Here is an 18,793-nt window from a genome sequence, read left to right on the forward strand (position 1 = left end):
GACAAAACCATGCTGGGACACTGCTCCTTCAGTGAGATGCACTGGACCACGGCATGCCCCAGTACCACCACCAGTTCAACCTAAGCTGCATATCCACACTGACCCAGAAGCAGAGCAAAGCGTGAGATCTGTGATGACACAGTGAAGCCTGAACCATGTGCAGACACCCACAAAGGCCCTTGGTAACTTTATGCTCATTCTAGCCAGGTCGAAATTCCACTTCAGAGAAGTTTTTAATTTTATTTTTCTTGCTGTTCCAGCAACATCCCCCAGGCTTCAAATCCTAGCAAAGTTTTACATACTTGCTGCCTCACTGCAAGTATTTTGTGACCAGGGGAAGGAGAACACTGAAGTGTTTTGGATAGGTGAGCAAGTATTAATAAATACCTTTGAATCCTGACGCATGGTGCAATGGGTGTTTTTAAGCAATAAAGCTGCCTGACAGACTACACTGTCCTATCTCACCTTACCAAAATCTGCCTGCTACCCTCCCACCTGCCACCACTATAGCTCACAGACGTTAGGACAGCGATGTTATTTTTCAATTTTTTTTCAAGAATTCCTATTCTGAAAGTGCAAGAAAACTAATTCAATAAAATAAAGATGGCTGCAAAGCCATAAAAGACAAGCTAGAAAACTCAGAGCTGGGTTTAACATGGCAAACTGGTTTTAGGCATTTTGTGTTAAAACCAAGGATCAAATATATAATTTTATTTAAAATAAATCACTCTGTGTTCTCAAATAACTGTAATAACTAACCACAGAAATAGTATTAATCACAAGCGTGGCAATGTTTGACATACTTCTCCTCCCCTTTCTCCCATGAAAGACAGCAAGCAACAGACCATCCTCATTCCTTACATTGTCACTTTTATGTAACAACCCACAGTTACAGAATCTCCAAAATAAATTATATTTATTTACATCAACTTCCTGGCTTTTATGCTGTATCTAATTACTGTGAAAGAGACAAATAGATAATTAAGCTATTTGCAGCTAAAGAAGACTGGAATTATTGGTGTAAAAAGATAGGCAGTGGAAAGCTGGCTCTCTGGCATACATAGCAAAAAGCAATACTACTGAAAGTGGATAAGGTAAAAGCGCATCTATAATTATTAACAATATGCCTAACATTTTAGTGTCACATTATTATGAATTAATTTGACATTCATTAGGGTTGCTCGGATCATAATGAATCCGTTTGCCAATTGCTTTGCCTTCAGATAAGACTCCCATGGTTCCATCATAACCCAGTCATTAAATGTTAATTAACAAAAGCTTAACAATGAGACACTGGAAAGAACAGTTAGATAACGAAACAAAGCGGTTTGACCTGCTAAAAACACAGTATAGAAAAAAAAATAAATGGACAGACAAAGAACCTCTTCTATTCATTTTTCACCAAGTTCCTTCAGAAAGTAGATTTTGGATGGCTGTAAAGCAGGTTACATCTGTCTAAGTGCTCCAAATCCTGGCACTGCCGGGCCAAGTTCAACTGCCCAACCTGACACTGAAGTTACCACAGGTCTAACTAGGCAGAAGAGAAGAGCTACCCAGAGAGGCTGCCCATCCACGAAGTCAAGGACAGAGAAACAGCCATCTTCATATCCAGGTGAGTTCAGCACAATATGGTCAAATTCTTCTCAGGCCCCAAGGTGAGAATGAGAGCAATGACCATCTCCTCGCCCCAACCCAAACCTGGTCACGGACACAAGGGCAGGCAGCATCATGCCAGCACTGTATATGTGTATTTATCCTTCTCCCCTTGCAAATTACACTGCATGATGTTTCAAGTGTCACATTAACCATTTAACTACAACTGTGTGGTACCCTACGTTAAAGAAGAGAAATACTCAGTAGAAAGAAATGAGAGGCAATCCAAGTGATAACTTATTGTAAGAATCCATCAACTAATGCTGAAATGTAACAAAATACTTTCAGAAGTACACAGAGTATCTGCAGGAATACTCAATGACTTAATTATTTTTACTGCTTATACATTGAATATCAAATGAATTTATAATAAAGAAACAGCTGCAAGAAAATTTTGTCCCACAAAGAAATAGAAGCAGCATGACAACTGCTTTTACTGCTCATCTTCCCAGGATCTTGGAAAGTACAGAAGGAAAGGGTTAAGTGTCCCACTCTTTCCATATTGAGGCTTAAATACAAAAAAAGCTCTTTTCCTCCCTGCATTTCTGTCCCAAAGCCTCTCTGGAGCAGTGCCACCAGCATGTCTTGTATCCTGCTCTCCCACTTTTCACCAGACCACCCTGTGTCACTGCTATTCCCACTGAAGTTTGGGATGGTGCCAACCCTTCCCAGGGAGCATCTCTGCTCCTTGCCAGTGGGAAAGGATGTGGCTGGGCAGCACACGCAAAATCCCAGCAGGGGGTTTTGTGTGGTTTTTGGGGACGTGGCACCACTACGTGAGCAGGATGTACTTCACCGAGGGATGCAGCCACCAATGGAATGCACATGTATTTCTTCTGACAAGCTCACAGGGACCAGAACCCTTCCAGAAAGTGGGAAGTGAGGTTTTCCTGCTACAAGACCTGCATTTTCGTAACACAAGGAGCCTTGACCAGGCACACTGCTGGGGGAGATAACTGAGTGCAGTTTCACTGATATCTCCCCTACTCAGCAAGGGGCAGGGCCAACAGCTGTATTTACTGCGGGATGACCCCAGCAGATGATGATGTTGGGCAAGTGAGGCTTGCCTGAAAGGGCCCCTAAAAAAAACACCAAACAAAACAAACAAAAAAACACCAAAAAAACCCCCAAACCCCAACCAAACAAAACTAGTTTGCATATTCTCTCCCTGTTACCCTCTTCCTGCTGCATCCTTCCACCTTCCTCACCTTGTCATGGGAAACCACACCTTTGCAGGCAAGAGCTCTTCTCCCATGTCTCCAACACAGGCCTGTGCAGCCCCATACAGACAACAGCAGCCAACAGACAGGCGGATACACAGATGCACTAAAAGTAACACCAGCACTGTGCTCAGCAGTAGCCTGATGCTAAAAGAGTGTGACAGCTGCCATTCGCCTTTCCCAGGCAAAGCCAAGGAGGGGTTTAGTCATCCCAACCTGCTGGATCCCACAGCAAAGCCAGGCTGTTACAGCAGGATGAGCAGCTCCCATGGAAAGCTACCAGGAGAGGGCATGTGGGGTGATGTATCCAGACCCACAGCACCCCAAAGCCAGTGCAGCTTCCTGTTCCCAATCCCTATAAACTTTCTGGCTATCCCAGCACATAGACAAACAGATGGAGAGTCCACACAGGGAAAGGGCAGGCACCTGCTGATATAAAACCAGCACATACTAACCCTATAAAAGTAATTTTTTTGGTAGATGCTTTACAAACTTCAAAAATCAAACACTCCAATGAGAAAGCAACAAAGAAAACCATCCACAGATTTAACATCAAGTGTTACAAACAGAAAGATGTACAAAAGTACATTTCCTTCAGTCTGCTTTCAACCAGTACTCTTAAAGGCCTTTTACATTTTCCCCCTTTTATTTAGCATATACTCTTACTTGAAACAAAGCCTCCAAACTACCTTAACATCACCATAAATTCTGACAAATGCAGGAGATTAAAACATAACCAATTGCAGAGAAGTGGTCTGACTATACTGTACCTCATTGTGTAAGCCCTTCTTTCTTCCCTCCCTACCCCCTGTTAAAATACTTCAGCCTTCCAAACCACTGTCTTCTGCCAATTAAGAGCTTGGCTAACTACACTTCCAGGCAGCAGGAGGAAGACACAGGCCGTACTTCATGCACTCTGGGCTGCACAGTTTGCAGTAACACAGGCAATGCAACCCCAAAACTTGAGTGTCTCACTGGTAAACTGCTCCCTGCTAGTACCGGAGCAACTGCAAGCCAAGGTCATTCTTTTCTTTAATTCCCTTCTTTGTCACCTTTTTTTTCTTTTTTCCCATGGCATGTGAAGAGAGCTTAGTTGTTTCTGCATGGATGCAAGGTGAATGAGCCTGTCCTTTCTCATTGCAGTGCGATTTATTACAGGTCGCTGACATAATACAGCGTCCCCCAATGCAAAAAAAAAAAAAAAAAAAAAAAAAAGCAGGCAGGAGTTCTTGAGCATTGTCTCACTCGCTTCTTTGAAGGCAATATACGAAGAGGTTTTATTTATTTATATAGTGATCTGACAATGGAGATGCATCAGCTTGTTTTCAGAGGCTTCCAGCTGAAAAAGGCAAGTTTCCTTGTTAGTAGGAGGTTTAAAGAATCCACACACGCAATAGAAGAAAAGAAGAACATGTCAGGAAAAGAAACTGCAAGACTAACAAGACACACTGATGAAGAAAGGAAAAATTATACTGAAATCAAGGGTGGGAAGAACAGGGGGAGTATGGCAGGCTTGCTCCTGCATAAGCCAGATTCACTGTAAGGAGAGAAACAGGGTAGTAAGAATTGAGCTCCACATCCCTGGCTGGTGAAGATCTTGCGGCAGCAGAAGACCCATTCTCAAAAAAATGTCTGGTTTAAGAGTTGGCTCTGGCCTCTCATCAGCAGTTCCTCTCAATTTAATTCATAGTTTCAGATGAAAAGATTTTATAGATCTCTGTTCTGTCTTGAGATAAGTTCGCCTAGAGCTCCACGCAATAAATTGATGATGAATCAATTTTCCTGTGCTGTGCTTTGTAGTCTGCTTTTTTTCATAGAGCTCTGAGAGCTGTGTATAAAATACCTCAATCCTTACTTGTTTTTTAAAGACAGGCTAATGTCTCTAAAGATCAAGAATATCCACAGTCTATTTTTAGATTGCTCCCAGTAAGCCAAAACTACCCTAATAAACACATCTTCTAATTCACCTGTAATATTTCATTTCATGGCCAGATTAAGAGATAAACTGGTCTGTACTGGAGGCTGTGGAAGCTGCAGCAGTGACTCAGGAGAAGGCAGAGTGACCCAAACACGACTGTAAAAAGGCTTTGCAAGCTCCCTGTGGGACTGGCTTTCACCCCCTACTTGCACTGTGGGGTCAAGCCTGTCAACCCACAGACCCCACAGTGCTTTAAGTCACACAGCACCAGTACAAGACTGGGAAGAGAGCAGGTCCAGCATCCTCCCAGATAACATGCTTTAACCCTTTCACCTGCCTTTTCCCACAGCAGTACCTGTAACAAAGCACAGCAGTTGCTATGGAGCAAGGAGAGCTATTAGCTCCTCTGTACTAATATAATATAATTAGTGCTATAATTTCCACTGCGCATTATTTTATCCCTTATCCTGGAATGCTTTATGGATTTATACCTTTACTCAGAAGGCTGTCCATCTCATGAAGCTGAACTGATACCATGGACTAGAAATCCATGGCTTTGGAGAGCTTACAAGTCTTCCAGACTATGTTTCCCAGTCCTCAGGGCTCCCACAGCAGAAAGGAAAGGAGGTGGTCACCAATGGCCACAAAAACTTTTCCAGCAATATCTAAATGTTCTGGCCTAAATGCAAGGCCAACCCCACATTTAACACCACAGAACCAGCAGCTCCTGCCCACAAATCCCCTATCCAGCTCCCACGCTCCCCAAATGCTAATGGGTCCTACACAGAAGAATAAAGAAAATGCAATCACCCACATTGGAATTAGAAAAGATTGCCTGTGCATCCCACAAAAAGTCCAAGGACTTTCAATTTATCAAAGCTGCCAGGACAGAGCTCAAGGATCCTCCTGTGCTCTGACACCACTCCCATTCCTGGTTGCCTCTTTCAAACACCATTTCAGGGGCAATCCTCCACCTGTGTTTTTGGCTGCAGGTCAACTACGAACGATGCTTTTTTGACACCATCTCCCTCACCCTCTGTGGGTGTGTAACCCTCATCAAAGCTCCTGGAAAGGTGCAAGGAAGAGTTTTGCAACCTCTGGTTTATAAGCATATAAGACATGAAAGATTTTAGTTTTGCATACAGCAACCTGCAACTCTCTGTTCTTTCTCCCCATAACCTCCCACAAACACCAGCCAAAATGAATTAAATGCCACACAGGCATAAACAAAATTATAATGCCGGTAATTTTGGAGTTTTGGGCTTAGATCTTTCCTCTGTTTTTACATCATTCATGCTAATGCAGCATGGAAAGGAAAAGCAGCTTGTTAGTTTTTGCTCTCTCTTCCAGCTCAATTGCCGAGGCTACCCAGCACACTTGTACTCTTATTTGCTCTCCTTTCTACCATATCCCAAGCTGTGAAATTAATATGCATAGAGGACATAAACCTCTAGCTCAGGAATAAAAAGTGACCTTAATATGCTCCTGCTTAATCCTTCTCGGGCTCAGCGTACCATCGCTTTGGGAGGACAACCCAGCATGAAACCAAGGTGCCACCTCGCCCTTCAGTGAGAGCATCCTCTGCACATGCACACTGGGTGACTCCTTGCAGAAAATCCCTCGCTGGGAGAGAGCAGCACAGCAGCAGGAGCAGAGCTACCATGCAGGCCAGAAGCAGCACACTGCATCCACACTGGGACCACTAGCAGCTGGGAAGCACTGATCTGATGTGCAGATAACCACTTTAGCCCACTGATTCTCAGGGAAAAGCTGCAGGATTTGGCTCAAAGGGCCAGCTTGTAATGATGAGGGGCATGTGAGAAACCGCTTTTGCTTCTCAACCCACCTACACAGCAGCAGTGGGCACTTCGCACAGCAGCATCCACACAGGCAGGGCCCCACGACACTGTGAAGCTGCAAGGAAAAGCTCCATCCAAAGCACTTAAAATAAGAGAGAGATTGAATTTATAATGCTCCCTCCCCCATGCTCCCCTCCCTGCTTCCCCAGGTCAGGCCTGAAGGCTTTGCCTAGCCTGTGGTTTCAGCTGTTCAGTTTCAAAACTCTGAGGTCAAAGACAACAACAACAACTGAAGATTTCTGCCGAATTTAACTTCTCAGGCATGAGAAAGTGCCACACTGAGCCCTAAAATGTGCACAATCAGATGATGCCATGGGTGGCAGCATGGCTCCCTGCTCTATGAGAACAACTTGAACAAAAGTATTTCCTGCATCCCAGTCTGGAGAGAAGCACAAGCACACACCTTTCTCTAAAGACACAAACACTCCCTCCCCAGAAACACCACCAAATTTTGATAACAGATCACCACCACCTCTCTCCGGGGGTTAAAGCCTACACATGTGGAACCAGTTACACAATTATTCTGGGTTTTCAGGAAAAGGAGAATTGATGTTCAAACACATGGAGTGGCAACAGAGAGACCTAAAGTCTTGCCCATGCAAGCACCGAGGGATCATGCCAGAGGAACAAGTGCTTGCACTAACTGCAAAGTGATGACTATATTTCTACAGATTCCTCAGCTGCTGCTTTGAGCTCTTTCACTGAAGTGTTTTGACAGCACACCAGATAAAAAAAGGCAAAAAAGAAGTAACTCTGAAGTGTATATGAAAATACACACATAAAAATATACAAATCATTTTCTTTTGCCACTGTAACAGCATCACATTAAATGTCATCAAAACAGTAAATTCCAGAGTAATTCAGTTGTGCACATGTTATTAGTTCTTAAATTAATACATGCATGAGTGTAACACACACATTCCCCTCACAATCTTTTCAACAGTTGTCACAGATCTGGAGCACATCAAAAGCAGAGTCCAAAGGTGCTGGACTTACTCGCTTGTTTCTAACACTGAGGTTAAGACTAAACCACACCAGTCTCATAAAAGAAGACACCAATGGAAGGGCGTGACAACACAGCCATCTCCAGAAAGCCATGTTTTCTACCATGAATATTCCAAGCCCAGTTTGCAAAACAGGTTAATTTTGCATGCAAATGGACAGTTACACATCTAACTGACCATTTGTGCATGCAATTACACGCACAATTACCTAATTGCATAATTGTGTGGGCCTAATTTTGAAACTGGGTCTTACATTTTCTGTTGAACACAAATGCTCTATTTAATAAATAGATATTGAGTAGTTTTGAAGCCCAGTCATCCAGACCTACTGACTCTAAACCAAATATTGAAAAAACATGCTGAAATGTGTATTTACCCAAAAAAGGGCAACATGTAACCCTGGCATAATGCAGTACATGGCCTTCAAACTGATCCACAAGTTTCCCTGCTAAAACTCCTAGTCCTTTAAATTGCAACTGAAAGCCAAATATCTGTGCAAACATGCCAGGTATCTTCATCAGAAGCACCAGAAAGTTCCTTACTGTAATTCTTTCAGTGAAAGACTTCTGGGGCTTTCTTGCTACTCAGGATGTATTTCTAGGGAGGAAAATCAAAGTAAAAGCACATTAAAGGAAACCTATTCTTAGCAAGCTGGTCAGCAGCTCATGAGTACAGTTTCATCAGACAAATCCTGAAGATAACACAAAATCCAGCTTTGAATTATGAGATGAGGCAGGGGTTTTTGCACACGATCCAAGCGGTTGGTGTCCCAGGCCTTCGCATTGCTGACCTCTAGGGAGAGGTTTCTATCTAAATTTAATCACCCTCAACTATTTTCAGCCAATCGTAAGGAGTATTTTTCTTTTATGGAATAATCCTAAATACCGTCAATTTTCCTGAGCATGTCAACCACAAGTCTCTATTTTACATGTCAAGCAAAAGCTCTTTAAGATTAGCTGTCAGAGCCTGCGAGTTTTGGCCAAATATCAATTTTCTGTGTGGATGATGCATTAAATTTAAGATGTTTGTTGCTACTGGGGGCAAAGCAATATAGCAATTACCAAGCTATTTCTGACTTACAAATCCATAAGTAATCATATTGCTAGAAACCCAAACTTGGTGGGAAAGAAATTAAGTAGAGTGTTAAAAACAAAGACTACCACTGAGGGAGTCACTGCCACCTCCATCAGGACGCGTGTCAGTGGAAAGACCTGGTATCACAGTCCCTGAGCCACAGACGCTTGCAGAGAGATCCAGGGAAAAGCAACTCCAATTCCCTCAGAGACTCAGGGAAAAACAACTCCAATTCCCTCAGGCCTGTATTTCATCCACCACAACTATACATAGACCACAGAGGATGTGAGGTGGCCTTTGCTCCTCTCTGCCCTTCCCTGATACTTTGGAGCCTGCCACTGATGGTTTTCTTTATCACATCTCCACGTGACACTAAAGTCCTGTGTTGCGTGGCACCCAGATATACCCTGTTAATGTTACTAAGTCAGGCTTGTGTGATCCAAGAAATTATGTTGTTGTAGCACCTCATACTAATGACTCCCAAGGAAAGCTTTCTTTTACCTGCCAGAATAAACCTCAGACTGTGCCACCAAATAAACAGGCCATTTATTCCACATACTCCTAGAAAAACAGGCATGCTGCAGTTCATACCAGTTCTCAGAGAATTTAATCAACTGCTGGTTTAAGGAACACACATAAGATGAGCTTTGGTGATCTTGTGCAAGAGTCAGCTGGGATCCCAAGAAAACCCTGGCACTTCGGCTCACATCAGCACTACCCAAATCAAGGAGCAGCAACCCAGGTAGCAGTGCATCCCTCCTCCCTGCTGGCATTGCTCCAGTGCTCATCCTCCACCAGCCTGCAGCAGCACTGTCTCGTAAAATACTTAAACACCATCTGTGCCCAAGGGAAACACCAGTATCATTAAAGCTCAGGACATTACACTGGCCCCAGAAGGCAACAAACAAATCTAAACCTGACAGGGCTACCCAACACAAGGACCCAGTCATCAGTGAGCCAAAAAAGATGGACTCCCAAACACTGATGTCAGGAATGTACCAGGAGCTAGTGTCATTCTGTCACATCACTGAAAAAAAACCAGTCAGACTAGATCCAAAAAAACCAAAAGGAAACAAGTGTCACAGCAATTCTCACATAGCCTGGAACAACTTGGACATTTCTAACGCAGGAAAAGCCCAAAGTACAGAGTGTTAGAGCAGAAGGTTTACGCCCACAAGGACAGATCCATCTGGGACAGACAGGATCTACAGAAATCACACACTCTGTAGCCTTTATTTGGAGAAAGCCACTATTTGCAATGTTTTGTCTCATTTCCATGGGCCTTCAGCAAGAGTGGGATTATTCAAACTAACAGCAACAGTCTGGCAAGATTGTTTTCCAGTATCAAAGGACACCTACCCAGTAATTGCTGTACTGTAGCAGGAGGCATAGCCCACATATTTTAATGCCTTAACCACGTGTCATGGCAGCAGTTGGACCAAAGCTATTAAGTCTTAATGAACCCATGTTTCCATCTCCAATTCCACCAGCAATATTGCAAAACCATAATTCAACCAGCCCCTGCGTAAAATATTACAAAGGATTTTAAAAACATGGCTTATAAAAACAATCATTGGAATTTTTCCCCCATTTCTAAAGCTACGTGAGTTTTGACTTTTCTCCACAGGCAGAGCAGCTAAAGATGTTTTTTTTTCTTCTTTTTGTGAAGACTGAGATTCTCACAAGCCAAGATTTTGGGATTAAAATTAGCACAAAGAAATTTGCAGCAAATAACACTGTGTGAATCTGTTTGCTAATCTTCCAAAAACAGAAGAAAAAAAAAAAAGGCAGCAATCTCCTTCTGCCCCCAATCTTTGGCTAGCACAAGGAAGTAAAAGCTTCTTAAATAATCTTTTATTAGCAATTTTATTAAAGGTTCAAGCTGACCACCAAAACCCTTGGGCAGCCAGAAACATTTAGCACAGACCTGATTTTGTTTCCTTTCTAAGAAGCTGGACCAAGCCAGGGAAAATGTGAAGCATCAGTACAGTTGTTGGCTGCTCCAGAAAGAACCCCCCACCTGTGCTGCAGGCACCACATTACTTACACAGCAGCTGCTTGTTATATCGTGATATAATGAAGTTTCACAGCGACACGTGAAGCAACACTAGAAACAAACCTAGCCCAGGACTTCAGTGTGTTATGCAGCACAAGAGCGACATAAATGCTGTACAAGTTATCACCACTATTTATAGGCTCTAATAATTCCACATTTTTCTAATATGATCTTCCCAATACACAGTGCAGCCCCGGGTGACACCAGGGCTGCATAGCTGTGTGAGCTGGCAGCAGTTTAAAACATGCATGATTTTAAGAGCAGTTAGAAAATCCAGGAGACAAAGAAATACTCTGTGCTGAGAAATCCAGGGAGAAACTCAGTGCTGGCACAGAAGTCCTCCTGTGGCTAAAGGAACAAAGGAACAGAGAAGAGTGGCAATGACTTCTTATTTGTTTTGAAACTTTTCATTTTCTCTTAATGGAATATTAATTCCCTTGTTCCCATGAGCTAAGCTGGCTCTGGGAGGAACAACTCCCACCTTCCACCACTGAAGCCCCCTGCAGAATGGGGTCCCCACACACTTCACCGGGTCTGAGTCAGCTCATGGAAGAAGTGAAATAGCAGAGATCAAACCTCAATTTTCTAAAAAAAATTAGCTGCACACCATTCTGTTTGCATATCAGTTTCTCCCGTTCACAATGCACTAATTCAGGCAGCAGCCACTGCGGTACATAAGGATTGCTTTCAAATCAAACAGCTACATGCATTATTTTTGCCTCCGTCCTACACAATTCCATGGCTTTTTCCATACGCTCCAATGCGTATGTCCTCTGAGCATTATTAATAGCTACTGAAGAATATTATCTGCCTACCAATCACTTCAGCTTCCTACTTAATGGCAAGTACATTTTTAGAGCATCAAATATATCAACAGGGACAATGGTTGCTAAATTTGAAGTCAACAACAACTGGAAAACGTTAGCTACTTCATTGGTATTTTTACATGCTTGCAGAAATATCTCTTGAAATAAATGAGCTTTTTTTTACCCTTTCAAAGAGATAATAAAATAATACTGAATTCTAAATACTGTCACATATCCTCAGCAAACAGCAATTTAAATTTAGATAAATACATTTTTACTGCTGAAGATAATGAGCAAAAATAACTACAATTCAACTTTGCATAGTGGATTGGATGAAAAAAAGACCACCTTAAAATGACAGCCGATGAACATTCACCAGAATACGGACAGTCTTGGAAAAGGGGTTAAAGCAAAATAATTCTTAGGAACAAATGCTTATCGTTGTATCTGGCTGCGACATTAACCTTAAAAGACTACTAAAATATTCCATTAGCATACTAACCACGGTACATAAACTTTTATGCTTAAAATGTTCAATATTTCAACGTAATTTCAATTAATGGAAATTGAACATTAGGATATGTATCAAGTTAAGTGTAATGGTTTTTCTTCCTGTGCGTGCACCAAAGCAGCTCCAACACGCCTGTACCAGCTCCCGCCACGGGAGCCACATCCACAGGAGAAGGTCCTCAGCAGCTTGCAGGGCTTCAAACGAGCAAAACGCCACCACAAATCTCTTCCCTGCAGGTTCAGCTCTGCACACCAAGGTTATTTAATCACATGCTGAAAGGCAAAGCATGCAAGCACATCTGCAGTATCTGCTCAGGGACCTCAGCAAGCAGCAGCAACCAAGAGGTGCCTGCCCCATAGGAGAGGCTTTCTTGGGAAAACAGGAGACAAAGGGACAGAAGCACCATTTGGAGCTACTCAGTGGAGAAGAAAGAGCCAAGCCACAGCTAAAGTCAGTAAGACAGGGATAGGTTCCAGAGCTTTATCCAGTGTATTGTCACCAACCCGGGACACAAGAGTGTCCTGCTCTCGCAGCAATGATACAGCCAAGGCTGCATCACTGTTTCACAGTTTCAGGCTTTTCCAACTTTTACGTAAACTTCTCCAATTTTGCTCAGAAGGGGTTTTTGGTTTTTCTTCTAACAGCATGCAAGCTTTTTTCTTCAACCTCCCTCTGGCACAATCCATTTCCTACATGAATCACAATCAGGAGGGGTGAGTAAAAGAGAGAGGTCAGGTATCACAATTCTTAATAGACATTTATTAGGCAGTTTAGTCAAGCAGCTGTGGGCAAAGGGTCACATAATGCCTTGCAGTACCACAGTAGTGTCTCCACATAAATTTAAAGCCCGTCAGCAGCATGTCCCACAGCCCAATTTCCTCCTCAGTTCCTCTGGGAACACGGCCTAGGAGGGAGACCCGCCTGCCATGGAGCAGCTCAGACCCTGGTACCACAGCTGGCACTGCTCTGAGCTCAGGCTGGTCCCCAATGGGATTTTGGAAGATTTCTGCACGCTCTGTATTTCTGTAAGCTCAACAGCAGCTGGTGATGAGACACAGGAGCATGTTACCACGTGACAAGAGCCCACGTTGCACTGCTGACTTATTAGGAGATTAAGAAAGATCAAGTTATAAATGCCCATTCAGTTATTGTACGTGTAGCTGCACAGCCATCAGGAGAGAAAGGAACTGAACATAAAATGAGTATAATCTTAGAAGTCACTAAAAAGGACTTTACAGGAACACTATACAATGACTGATCATTTTTTTATAGTTCAAAAAGAACTGTATCCACTAAAAGTTTGAGGCTTACTTTGCCATTTATTTACTTGATTTTCCCACCTCCTCCTTTGTCAAGAGCAAGAATTTATAGGCTTCAGGCATGGAAACAAAAAGCAGTTACCACCAGAAAATAAAAATATTTTTTGATACTCTTTGCAGTATGAATTTATATTCCTCAGATATATACTTATATTCTTGGTATTCAGCACAAGCTTATGGTATGACCAGTATGTGCTCTTGCAGTTTGAATTATTGACTTTCCTGCCCAAACATCAGCGAACATCAGACCCTCACGAATCACTGATGCACAAGCAAATATTCCTCTGCCCTGGACTTTGCACACCCTTTATGCAAAGCGGGAAGAAGGACAAGTTTCCCTGGCAGGTTGGGAAAAAAAAAGAAAATAAGGAGATATATATAGCAGCAGCTGTTCAAAGACTTCAGGAGGCTTGGCATGTGCCCATATGCCCAGCAGAGGTAGCGGACAGTAGAAATGAGACCATTTATCACGTGGACACACAGCTCATCACAAGGGAACTGCCACCGAGCACAGCTTAAACTGCTCCTCCAAAGCAAGAAGTCGCTAAACAAACATTAACTAAAGTTGCTGAAATGATGAATCTTTCTGGCAGTTTACAGTACTCTCATGGGATAATTCAGCTTTGGCAACGTGGGAACACATAAAATCCACCAGCAGCCTGCACTTGTTTGCAAATGCGAAACCTTTAAGTCGGTGAAAATCAGAGCCCATTGCACACCCCGAGGACTTGTCAGCACACAAGTGATTCACGGGAAACAGCCCAGCTGCACTCACCTCATCCTGCCTTCGCTCCTGCTACAGTAAAAACCAAATCCCAGGAACAAGTCCCCTCTCCTTTCCCAGCAAAATTGCCTCAGTGCACCGAGAGTGTATAGAGTCCATAAGGGCAGACCTGGCTTAGCTGTTTCCACTGAGCTGCCATCACTTGCCAGTGGTTTTAACAGCATAAATGCCTGGTTGCACAGCACTAAAGCCCAACTGCACAGGCAGGACACGAAGTTCAGAAGCTTCCAGGGAACCATCCTATCTCCCCACACCAACCACCATGTACTGGCTCACCCTTACTGTCCTAAGGAAATCAGGAGAGGAGTTGTCATGCAAAAACAGAAAAAAGAAATGAAACCTATGGGCTACATCATCTTTTTGAGCAAGTATACGTATTGCAGAAGGACCACCTGATGTGAGCCCATGGTGCTGAGTAACCATGTATCTTCTATTTTCTTTCCTAGCTTGTCACAACAATTCTTACACTATTAGGACCAAGCACTTTATGCCCAGTTTGAACTCATTCACCTTCAGTACCCAGTCATCAGTCTGGTACAGACTTACTGGTTATCTTAACAAGTCCTCCAGAATAAGTTGCCTGAGCTCCTTTCGTTGCTCACATTAAGCACTTCAGTGTTTGGGTCACTCTGCCAGCGCGCTCTTACACCTCCCCTGTCACGCACGCAGGGGCGCAGGAGGTGGGGACAGGACTCCAGGGATGGCCGATTCCCCACTAGCCACCTGAAAAGCTGCTCCTCGGCCTGAGAAAGGGGTGTGGAGGAGAGCTGAGCAGGAGGGCCAGAGCCTGGGAAATCACAGCCCCAACTCCGGGCTGTTCGTCCTGCTGTCGGGAGCTCCTGGGGGCTGCTGCCACCTAGAGATGCTCCCAGAGCCAGGCTGCGGGCTGCCCACCCCGCACGCCCCATGACCACTGCCCAGCAAATGCTCAGCACCCACCCCAGCAGCTCCCCAGCTCTGGCCAGGGACTCACAGAAAGGTGTTTCTCCGAAAAGCCTTTGGAAGATGTGTGCGCTCTGGATGACAGGCTGTGCTTCCAGATATGCTGCGAGTCAACTTGCTGTGGCTTGCCTAAATTTAACTAAAGAACAAAACAGAAAAAACCCAACTAAACTAAAATCCCCTGAAAACTAAATAAAACATTGAATTCAATTAAGGCATGTGGCTAATGCCCCGTTAGAAAACTGAGGGCACATTTCAGAACAGCTTGGCATTAAGGTCAGGAGTGCACTGGCACTTGGGACTCAGCCTGGAGCACCCACAGGGTGCTGGGCCCTTTGCTGCCATGGACCCAATGTGACTTTCTCTGCTACCCATCCCACTTCACTACGTGCAGGCTCAGAAGAAAAGCTTCTCCCTTCGTGAGCTGCTACTGCCAAGTCTCATTTGCTTTACTCATAAGGCATGTATTTCAGGTCCTTATTATTACTGTTTTCATGTTAATTACAAGCACAGCTCCTAGTGCCAAATTCCATACACATAAACATCAATTACCATCTCTTTTTTTAAAAACAAAGTCACAACTCAGTCACTGGGGCACTCAGCAGTGCCGGTCTCGGCAGGGCAGGTGCAGGCACAGAGCCTGCATGGTGCAATCCCGTGCTGGAGCTGCCCCAGGATCCCAGGGGATGCCCCCAAGAGCAGGGCCAGAAACAGTCTCCTCTGCCCTACAGCAGCGCTGCCTCGCAGTGCCCTCAGGGGACACACAGGGACAGCAGCAGGCTGCCCTGCCTACCATGCAGAGATGTCCCCGCAGACCCCCACACCAGCCCTGAAGGGCTGCAGGGCACTGGAGGGACTCTCAAGAGGCTTGCTGACCCCACAACAGCACCCACTCCCCTTTGGTAAAAAGGCCCAGACGGGACGACCCCCATGCAGGGGCCAGGCCGTCTGATGGCTGTTGCAGGCTGAAACTCCCAGTCAATATTTATCGTGCTTTTGCAAAGGCACTCAGAGCTCAGCCTAATTTTAACCATCAAATAGACATCGTGGCGAAATAAACGGGAGAGGTGCCAAGGAGGGCTGTTGCAAAGGAGAGGAGCTGCATCTCTCTGAAGGCATGTGGCATGTCCCATCCGACATGGCCCAGAGAGCAGTAAAGGCATGAAATTAAAGCCTGCCCATACATCAGCCTGAACGCACTTCTCACTGGGAAATAAAAAAAAAAACCTGCAAAAATATTTGACGTACAGTTATTCTCAGAGCAGCTGAATACTTCAAACAGGACTAAGTTAATTTGGCTGTAATTATTTAACAACTCACCAACCCCACATATCAGAAAATGGAGTTAATTTATCAGCTATTTTCAAGCAGAACAAAGACTCGCCAGCTTCCAGGTAACAGCCCAAGCTGTTTGGCTCACGTGACCCCGACTGAGCTGTGCAATGCAAACATTATATGCCCAAGCACGGAGACAGAAGAAATCAGAAAACCCCAATGTATTTACATATTTACAGCTTAACAAACACACACAGGATAATGAAATCAAAAGTTTGGCCAACAGCTAGCTTGCATGAGCTCAGGCATCACCATCTCTCTCGATGCACTGAAAATGAGGGCGGCAGCCAGAGCCCCATCCTAATGCCCCCAAAAGCCAAGAGAGGCCAAATTCTGGGGGGTCCTAAATACTTGCAAATCATGTCTCCCTGTCCAGCCTGCCTTCCTATTTCCGCAAGCACCAAGTAGCAAGACTCAATCATTACTACCACAGCAGTGCCCAAACCCCTTCAAATACGAAATGTCACTCCAACCCTGCTATTTTAATAAACGGATTTTCTGTTTTGCACAGAGGCTTTTCAGCAGCACAGATCCAGGAGGCTTCCCCAGAGACGACAGGAAGGCAGGCGAGCAACCCTGGACTGATGCTTTTCATTTTCACTGGGGTATAAATCCAGCAATGGAGTGTCTTTGTGATCGTCCACGCCAACAGCCCGGTCCGAGCAGTGGGAAGGATTGCTGGAAAGCACAGGAGCATCCCAGTGGGGATAGCTGCTGCCCAAAACCGGGGCAGGCTACGGGAAAAGTGTGAGACAGAGAAGTATCAAGTGAGGCGAACAGTCAGACTGCGTGTAAACAGGGAGGCAAGCAAAAAGGTACAGCGAAGCAGCGCCTGTGAAACGAGGAGTGCCATTCTTCTTCAGCGGGGATTTACCGATTCAAACCGCAGGAAGAGAACACATAAGAGAAAGCAGCAGCCCAGCATTTCACCCCTCCCGATTTCGAGAGTTAGGAAACAATCACACAGCGAAAAAGTAAACTGTGCCCCAAGATCAAAAACCGCCTCCAAAGCCCAATCAGGCAGGCAAAGCCAGGACACGCTCCTTTTGCTTCTCACCAAACGTATCCTTCCTTCTCTCTGTTACATAAAGCCCCAAAATATAAACTAAATTGTGAGAACGCGGAGCTGTTGCACCAATACCGCCCAAACAGCATAAATTTTGCATAACCGGGGAGGGGAAAAAAAAATAAAAGCAAAGTTACAAAGACTGAAGAAATTTCCTTTTAATGTTTTATTCACAGCAAAGGGGCGATGCAGCGGGGGGCGATCCCCGTGCCCTCCCCTGGCGACTGAACCGGCACAGCTCGTACTACGGCGGCGGAAAGCGCTGCTCGGATGCCAACGGGAAAACAAAATTCAAGCCAACGCTGCAAGTTTTCCTCCAGAAAGTTAAAAATTCCGGGCAGACCCTGGCGGATGAAAAAGCGCCTTTTCCAGCATTAACTTCCAAGCCGCCTGCTCGCCCTCCCCCGTGCGCAAACACCTCGGCGCGGTGTTTACGCTGCGAGGTTGGGACACGCCGTGCACACGAACGCACAGGTGTACGGGGGACCAACGCCGCCTCGTCCGCCCGGCGCGCCGCGATGCGAAGTTCGGGAGCGCAGCCCCGTCGGGGCGGCAGCGGCACCTGCGGGGACACGCACGGCGCCCGGCCGGGGCCCCGGCGGCAAGGGCGGCCCCGGGGCCGGGCGGGGACAGCGAGCGGGGACACGGAGAGCTGCTACGCGGGCGATCCCCGACCGCCGGCTCCGCTCCGCTTCCCGCGGGGGATTGTCGCCCTCTGGCCGCCGCCGCTCCGCGGGACCCGCACGAACTCCCGCACCCCGCGCTGGGCACCGGGACACAGAGAAGTTGTCGGGAAGGCGCCGCTCCGCCGGCCGTGCCGCACCGCTCCGGCCGCTCCCGGCGGACCCGGCCGCTCACCCACCTGCCTGCGCCGCCGCGGCGGCCCGCGGGGCCCCAGCCGCCGCCGCCAGCACGCAGCAGCTCCACCACAGCAGCCCCCCGGCCACCGCCGGCATCGCGCCGCCGCCGCCGCTGCCTCAGCGCTGCCGCTGCCTCGCCGCCGCCATCCCCCGCGCAGCCTCCGCGCTGCCGCCGCCGGCTCCCAAAAGTTGCCGCCGCCGAGCCGCCGCCCCCAGCGCCGCCCCTCCGCGGGCGCGCCGCGGCGCCGACGGGGCGGCCGCGCCGCTGCCGGGCCGCTGCGCCGCCAGCACGCGCGGAGCGGAGCGGCGGGAGCGCGACGAGGAAGAGGAGGAGGAAGGAGCGAGGGGGGTGAGGGAGGAGGAGCGGCGGGACGGAGCGAGGGGGC

At 46.1% G+C, this 18,793-nt stretch overlaps 1 protein-coding gene across 5 annotated transcripts in view; it reads right to left on the bottom strand.

Moving 5' to 3' along the window:
- The window catches only part of ERBB4 (erb-b2 receptor tyrosine kinase 4), a 576,015-nt gene extending 557,474 nt beyond the window's left edge, over positions 1-18,541 (bottom strand). For all 5 annotated transcript variants that reach the window (XM_039554927.1, XM_039554926.1, XM_039554924.1 and 2 more), the window contains exon 1: positions 18,410-18,541. In XM_039554927.1, the coding sequence (XP_039410861.1) occupies positions 18,410-18,503 (94 nt within the window). In that variant the 5' untranslated portion in view covers positions 18,504-18,541. The remainder of the gene's footprint in view (positions 1-18,409) is intronic.
- Between the last annotated feature and the right edge of the window lie 252 nt (positions 18,542-18,793).

This window comes from Corvus cornix, chromosome 7 (assembly GCF_000738735.6).
Source record: "Corvus cornix cornix isolate S_Up_H32 chromosome 7, ASM73873v5, whole genome shotgun sequence".
Taxonomy (NCBI): domain Eukaryota; kingdom Metazoa; phylum Chordata; class Aves; order Passeriformes; family Corvidae; genus Corvus; species Corvus cornix.